Below are 8,584 nucleotides of genomic sequence, written 5' to 3' on the forward strand. Positions count from 1 at the left end.
AACATGGGATAGGTTTATATATTAATATATTTTTTCATACATGATCAGTTATCCGAACAACCCCAGTCTTGAATTGTTTCGGATAATTGATGCTCTACTGTAGTTTGTCATCTTCAGCCACCAAACCCAAAATTGCATAAAGATACAACCCTTTGCTTAAAATCAAAGACTTAAATATTTGGCTAAACTTAATGCATTTCCACACTTGTATAAATAGGAGCTTTTTTGTTTAACTTGAATAACTGTTTTTTAATATGATCCAAGAAGGATGAGAAAGAAAAACAAAACACCTGAATATTTCATACTACGCATTATTTTCATTGGGATACAACCAAAATAAAATTGATTAGATTTTTCTATTTCACCCTTTTTTAAAGATCACTAGCTTGGATTTGATGTCATATATGTATAATTTATTGAAGAAACAATATCTTTTATATAAGCATTGATTTTCTTTTATAACTCATCCTACTGTTACCCAATAATAAGATATAATCTGCAGAAATAGACAGGTGACTACTATAGGAGAAATGTAAAAACCCCTACTGTTAGTGCTATTGAAAACCTCCATGACATCACTTAATAAAAAGATTGAACAGTAGAGGGCTCAAGGACAATCCAATATTTGAACAAACTGTCTCAGTTGCAAAGTTGTTTATGTAATTCTTTATTCAGGAGAATGGACTGAAGTATAATATTTACAGAAACATTAATATAAGAAGTCAGATCAACTAGAGGACAAATAATGCTATAAGCCAAGAACAAAAATAGAATTCTATAATAAAATATACATAGAATTCTCAGATTAAGTTATAGTTAATAATTTTTGGAAGAGATTCTATGTGAATTTTAGTCATGATCTTTAAGATATATAAATGATTAATTGCATAATTGTTTTCTTTAATTTATTTCTATTAAACGTGCTGCAAATAAATATCTTTATTGAGTACTATTCTTATAGCAAACTGAATTGATAGCTATTAGATAAAATGCAATGTCATTTTATTGCAGCCTTGGTTTCATCTTATTTGAGCTTCAGTAAAAAGTATTCATTCATTATTGTTTATGTAGTGTTATATTGTATTTGTCTAATAATTAATATTTTAACATACCTGTTTAATGGCCAGTGTGATTTAGTTTATTTTTTTTATACAATTTAATATTATTTCATTAATTTCTATTATTANACCCACGCAGGTCAATGAGATCAACACGAAAATTTTTGGGAACAACACAGGACAGATTAAAATTCTCTATTTTTCATTACAGGGTGTTTGGTCAACTCCTCCTCAAAATGAAGCAAGACTTAATCAGGCATTCAGAGTGAGTATAGTTTTATATGCATTAATTAAGCTTAAATTATTTGGTATTAAAATTATTTTTTTTTCTTGTCACAGGAAAGCAAAAATGTCATTTTAATATTTTCTGTTAAAGAAAGTGGGAAATTTCAAGGTAAAAATCTTTTGTTTTTATTTTATAAATTTATAACCAACTGAATCATTATTTTTTTAATTACTATTTTTTTTTAAATATTTGGGAAGAAAAAATGGTTAATATGAAATAGTTTCCTATAAGATATTTTAAAAATAATACATAGAAGAATCAAAAGTAAACTAACCTTTTGTCACAAGTTTATATTTTATATTCTACACCAAACAGAAATTTTTATACTAAAACTATCTTCTAAGTAAGCTCCTTCTATACTTATACATTTCTGATAGCATCTACACTACTTGTCAAAGCAGTCCTGTCTTTAAGGATTCATAAAAAAATAGTACAGTAGAGCATCAATTATCCGAAACAATTTGGAACTAGGGTTGTTCGGATAACTGATCATGTAAGAAAAAATATATTAACCTATCCCATGTTGAAATTTTTCTCCATTGTCACTTTGTGTTAATTTTCGTCAATGTTATGCCTAACGAAAATTTTTTAAAATAATAATCGTGGCTATTATATTGTTAAAAATTATTTTTTTATTTTGCACAAACAAAATAAATATATTGAAAAATATAAAAGCAAAAAAAATTATATTTTCGAAGTTAATCTAGTATAAAAAACGTTCTGATTCAGCACAACACAGTCTTCAGAAAAACACCACACAAAACAAGCAAAACTCTTTCTTGGGTTTATCTGGAGATGTCAGCCACTTGGGCTATATTGTTTTCCAACGAGCTGAAGCAAAATACACCACTCACGATGGGGGGAAAGTCTCATTCAAATATTGTCACATCCTTAAGTATCCTCTCAACATGTGTCGTGCTGAATTGAAATTTTTTTGATACTAGATTAATTTCTGAAATATAATTTTTTTGTTTTTATATTTTTCAATATATTTATTTTGTTTGTGCAAAATAAAGAAATAATTTTCAACGATATAATATGGTCAGGCCAGTGCTGTCAACTAAAATATGCACACCAACAAAAATAATATTGGAGTAGTCCAGACATAGCCAAATATTGTAGTGCCACAGCACTAGCAGAAATTTGAATTTGCTGATTGGATTGCTTTTGGTTAATTGGTGTTTCAGTTTATCAGTATTCAGATAATTGATGCTCTACTGTATTGACAAATGTTACAGATTCTAGCAAAAGTGTGTAGCCACAAAAGATGCTTATTTTGAAGGTTGTCTTTTGTACTTACTTGTACTATTACCATAATAAAAGTTAGGTTTATTTTGAGTCTACCGTGTATTTACACTTACAAATATTCATAGAGTATTACATTTAATCATCTTAGTACTTAGTATAATTTACTAATATATTTAAAATATATCAATTTGTGATTTCAAGGAGTGTTATATGTAATGTGTATGATCACATGCTTAAGGCAGTGATTTTTCATTGATTTTTCATTCATAATTATGCTGCACATAATTGCCATTCCTAGAATTTGTAATTCTGAAAAATCCTGTAATGTATGTTCTCTGCATGTGCCAAATTTCAATATCATATGTTCATATGTTGCTCTGTTTACAGAAGAATAGTATCCTTAACCCTTCTTTTATAGGAAACTTCCCCAACTTTGTGATAGCATAGACTAATACAAAATGAGTTCAGCTGGAAATAAATGACAGGATGTGAGTTGTTTCTCAGAAGGCCAGAAAATGAATTTGTTTTTCAGGCAAGAAATAAAGCTGCAAAAAACATTTAATTTATGGTCATAGTGCCCCAGGCCATTTTATGGAGACAATGTCATAGTGTCTTGTAGACTGTGCTCATTATTATATCTTGCTTAACTCTTGTAGCAGTTCTGAGAAATCTTTCTGCACCAATTTTCTTTTCAATTTTAACATGATTAAAAATAATGTCAAAGAGAGAAGAAAATTTTATGCAAAGTCACAATACACAAAATTGATTTTGGAATTCGGAAAGTAAATCAATGATGTCATGCTAATAAATAAAAATCATGTAGTAAATCACAGGTGATAAATGCAAAACTTTCAATTAATTTTAGCTGCTGTTGAATTTTGTACAAAACTAGCAGACCCCGCCATGCATTGTTGTGGCTCAAAATGTATCTATTATAAATGTATAACACTTTCTCCTTTTTTGAAAAATCCTTTCTTAGTGTACATTTTTTTTTTATGTATTCCATTCCAAGTTCCATTCTAAATATTGGTGAAAGAATTTTTGAAATCAGATGAGTAGTTTCGGAGATTACCTGCTACATTCAAACTTACTTACAAACATTACCTCTTTATAATAATAGTATAGATAACTGCTTGTTTATGACTTATAATCAAATGTTTTGTTTTTATACTTATTTTTGTTATACTGTATTGAGGCATTATTATTGATATACTTTGATACATTCTCAAAATTTAACAATGGGTATTATCTACAGTATTATTATTTTTTTTTTTTTATTTTATGTATTTAAAAAATCTGAAAAATATTTCATACAGTAATTTTTGTACAAATTCGTTGACTATTAAATTCTTTTTTACAAACAAAATACTTCTAAAATTAGTTTTAGAATCATTAAATAATTTCCAATTGATTTTTAACCAAGAGATGTAAATACAGGATGTTCTGCTCAAAGGTATCCGATTTTAATTTTCCATAAAAATGAATGGTGTAAGATACAGTAAGACCCTGCTTAACACTGATTTAATATAATGTTTTTTAGGCGTCAAGCAGACCTTGATACCTAAAAAAAACGCTCAAAATTTATTCTGATTCAAAATAACGCAGCATTTCATTGATTCTTACATAATACAATTATTCCCAAACACGAACCAATCAGCAAAAGGTGCTGATTGGTTCATCATAGTGCTGTACTTTCCTTAAATCCATGTTTGTTTTGTGCAATTTTGGAAAAAATATAACATCATGGATGCCATAGGAAATAGTGACTTGGCTTGGCAAGAATTAACTGATAAATGCATGAACAGAGTGTGGAAGCTATGGCTGAAGGTATCCAAGAATTCTCAACGAGAAGAGTCTATTGCTGTATCATTAGATTGATCAAACACAACCTAATTGATATAGCAGGACTAGGAGATATAGACGAGCAGGATATTGAGGAGTTACAGCAGGTTTCTGGTGAGAGCCTTACTAACGACGACCTTCAAGAACTGGCAGAACTTGGAATCCATATAGAACTGGAAAATAGAGATTCTGAAAACGAAGAACGCAAAAAATTTCTGTACAGATTTCCTTAGTAAAACTTTGGTAACGATAACCAAAATCATTAATCAAATTGTAGTGAATGATCTAGATTTTGAAAGGAGTGCAAAAGCAAAATGAGGTGTTTTGGATGCGATCTTCTGCTACCAACATTTGCTTAAGGAGAGAAAAAGCGACAAACAAAACTTCATGACTTTATTGGAAAAAAAAAGATTTTCAGAAAAGTCAGTACCTTCGTCACAAAAAATGAACTAATTAATATATTATTGATATTATACATTTCAGTGTGCATTTGTCTATGTGTTATTTAACATATATTATTATACAAATTAATATAAAAATAACTTAAAATTAAAGTAAATTTTTTAAAATTTTTGGTTGCGTATTCCCTTATCCCTATTTACTCTATGTTAAAATGGTCTCATTTAATGCTGTTTCGCTTAGCGCTTTGTTGTGTAGGAACGCATCCCCCATGTTAATTGGGGTCTTACTGTATATAAAAGCAACAAGTGGCATCTGATGGGGAAAACTCATTAAGTTTGAGATTTTTTTTTTTTTTTTTTGTGTTTGTACTGCAAGATGACACAGAAGCCAAATCATGGGCATGATTGTCTAGTTGTGGATTTGCCAGGGGAGAAAGCTTAAGTTGTGATCTGGTATGCCTGATAGCACTGCTGCCAAGATCTCCCAATCGGACACCCTTGGATTTACTTTCGTAGGATTATGTAAAAGATATGGTTTATGCAACTTTGGTTAGAGATCTTCATGAGTGCATTATTGCAGCCATTTCCACTGTGAGATGACATGCTGCAGCATACTTAGTAGGAGATTACCTACCACCTTGATGTCTCTGTGACTGCTGAGTGCATATAGAGATGTGGTGATTATTTTCAATAAAATTTAGTGAGTTTTTTTTTTCATATAAAATTTTTGGTGAACTTCTATCTTTAGCTATTAATTTTTTATAGCCAAATCAAATTGGGTACTTTCAAGCAAGACATCATGTATATTTCACATTTAGATTTTGTTTCAAGTATTTGGTCATAAATTAGTTTACTAATGCTAGAAATATTCTTAAATTTAAATAAGTGACTACACTTGCTCAATGTACACAGAACTTACCTATTATCAATATTATCTATTATAGCAAAGTACTTAAATATCATATTGGGTTGTTCGGAAAGTAAGTTCGTTTTTTTTTTACCACTAGACGGATTAGTCGTATTTTTTCCACCATTTTCATTCTAAACTGTATTATCTATATATATTTTGACAGCTAGCATTTTAAGGCTTATTTGTAAAAAATTTTATTCGATTTTGTGCAATTGTTTATTTTTTGTGTCCCATCAAACATGGAAGATCGAAAGCATCATTTTCGACATATTTTGTTTGTTTATTACCAAAAAATCAAAATGCTGTTCAAGCAAGGAAAAAATTGTGGTACATGTGTGGAAATGATGTGTTGACAGAACGACAGTGCGAAAACTGGTTTACAAAATTTCGTTCTGGCAATTTCAATATTGAAGATTCATCACATTCTGGATGGCCAGTTGAAGCCAATGAAAAGAAAATAAAGGCACTGATTGAAGCAAACTGCCAAATAACAACACGTGAAATCACTAACACAGATTAAATTTGTCAAATTAAACTGTTTATGATTACTTGAAACAAATTGGTTTCGTTTCAAAGCTTGATATATGGGTTCCACATGTTCTTAAAGAGAAATGCTCTCTCTGGTGGGATTTTAAGGAAATTTTTTTTTTTTTTTGGAGCTTTTACCAGACAATTTAACAATTGATTCGAAAGAGTACTGCCATCGAGTAAAAAAATTGAGTAATATCATAAAACAGAAAAGGCAGCCAGAATTGATCAACAAAACAGGTGTAGTGTTTTACCACAATAATGTCAAATTTCACACAAATTTGGTAACTCGTCAGAAACTGTTATAACATAGATGAGACATGCTATCACACCAACCATATTTGCCAGATCGAGCACACTCGGATTATTACTTGTTCCGGTCTATACAATTTTTTTTAAATGCAAGACATTTACTTGAAATGACAATGTCAAAAATCACTTGGATCAGTTTTTTGTAAGCAACGATAAAAACTTTTATGAATGTGAAATTATGCTACTACCAGAAACGTTGACAACAGGTATTTGACCAAAATGATTGATATATAATTCAATAAAATATTTATTTATTATAAAAATATTGTGGTTTTTTTCACAGAAAAAAAACAAACTTACTTTCTGAACAACCCAATATTTTCATGCATATTACCCACAGATTGTCTGTGTTTTGAAAGGCATGTCAAAATGGGATGTGGGTTATGCAATAGACAATTTTAAATTACAATTATAAAATTCATGGAGATGTACAGTGAGGGTTAAGCAAAGATTTTATTTTTGTGCAAACAATTTTCTCGTGGTTGTATTCGCAGAGATACTGTGTATAAATTCTGAACCATGATGTTATGTTGTCTGTATTTTTGAAAAATAAACAAATTCAAATTTATTATTTTTATATTCAAAAATATTATTCAGGATCTATTAGACGTAGACTGTAAATCCAGATGATCATATACAAGGATGGTTCAACTTCTATTTCAAATTTCAGTAATGATGATGGAACTGCATGTGTTACATGGTTCCAATTTATGTTTCTATCTCTAAGTAGTCCCCTTCACATGTAGACATTTTTCCCATCATTTTGGCAACAATCTGTGCCTGCAGAATAGAAGTCTTGGCTGGTATCAGCAATTGCATGAGAAACTCTCTGAAGTCAGAAAGACTTCATCATTCTGAATAAATCTTCTGTCTCCCAAAGCTTCCTTCAAAGGGCCAAATGGGTGATAATTGTGTGGTAATGTATATGGACCATAGGTTGGGTGATCCAGAATTTCCCAACTGTCTTTTGATTGCCTCTACAGTGTGTTGGGCCAGGCTCTGATATCAACCTAAAGACTTATACAAGCATAGCATTGTTACCAAAACAATGGAAGAAGTATCAGTGTATGGAGGGGGAGTACATAGAGAAGAAACAGAAATTGTGACTATGAATGTACAGTTCCATTGTCATTACTGAAATTTTGGATGGAAGATGAACTGCCCTTGTATTAAATGATCATAAAGGTCTGTGTGTATTTTCATGAACTATTTAGAGGTGTCTTATCCTGTTATAAATCTTTGATACAGAAGAATTTGTTTTAAAGTAAAAGTCTGTCAGTTTTATGCTATATTTTTAAATATATAATAGTTTTTTTTCCCAAGTTTTATAGAATTCTATATACTAAGACATTTCCTTTTATCGAGTTGTGTTCTTAAGAAAGTTTTTTCTAAGAGGAAATATCATGAATCTAAAAATCTTTTGAAAGTTATTTAAATTAAATGTCAATGTTTACCCATCAGTTCTATATTTTTATTATGTTATATTTTTGTTCCTAATCATTACAAGGGATGTGTCATGTAATGTGTTACAGGTCAGTAATTTGAAAATTATCTTCTAATAAAAAGAAAAAAGTTGATAAGAACAAAAGTTTAATATTTTTGAGGGGCCTTTTTTAATGCTGTAAAAATAAAGCCTTGCTCCTTCTCCTTTCTGGGCAGAGTGGGGGCAACTTTGAAATTTCAAATGGAACAGTCCAATTTTTTTCATATTTTTGGATTATCTAGTAGAAAATAATAAATTTATATATCCATTTTTGAATTACAGTCGACCCCCCTATAAGATATAGATACGTTCCAATTTATTAGGAATCCGATTTCTTACAAGTCGTTCCAATCACAGTCCGACACGTGTCAAGTTTACGGACTACGGCTGATTGAAAGGTTTTCTTCCATAAAATTAATCGATTCTACACTAATCCGACTCAACATTTCCAAAATACGTATATTTTTTCGTAGTTTTATAGGAATCGTAATTATAGGGACCGTAATTATAGGGGGG

At 30.0% G+C, this 8,584-nt stretch overlaps 1 protein-coding gene across 1 annotated transcript in view; it reads left to right on the plus strand.

Moving 5' to 3' along the window:
* LOC111632078 (YTH domain-containing protein 1-like) overlaps positions 1-8,584 on the plus strand; it is a 144,084-nt gene that overhangs the window by 54,323 nt on the left and 81,177 nt on the right. Inside the window, exons 8-9 of the mRNA XM_023376433.1 lie at positions 1,198-1,323; positions 1,398-1,493. Coding sequence (XP_023232201.1) covers positions 1,198-1,323; positions 1,398-1,493 — 222 coding nt within the window. The remainder of the gene's footprint in view (positions 1-1,197; positions 1,324-1,397; positions 1,494-8,584) is intronic.

Source organism: Centruroides sculpturatus, unplaced genomic scaffold (genome assembly GCF_000671375.1).
Source record: "Centruroides sculpturatus isolate CEXI.00-Female unplaced genomic scaffold, Cexi_2.0 scaffold724, whole genome shotgun sequence".
In the NCBI taxonomy this organism is placed as follows: domain Eukaryota; kingdom Metazoa; phylum Arthropoda; class Arachnida; order Scorpiones; family Buthidae; genus Centruroides; species Centruroides sculpturatus.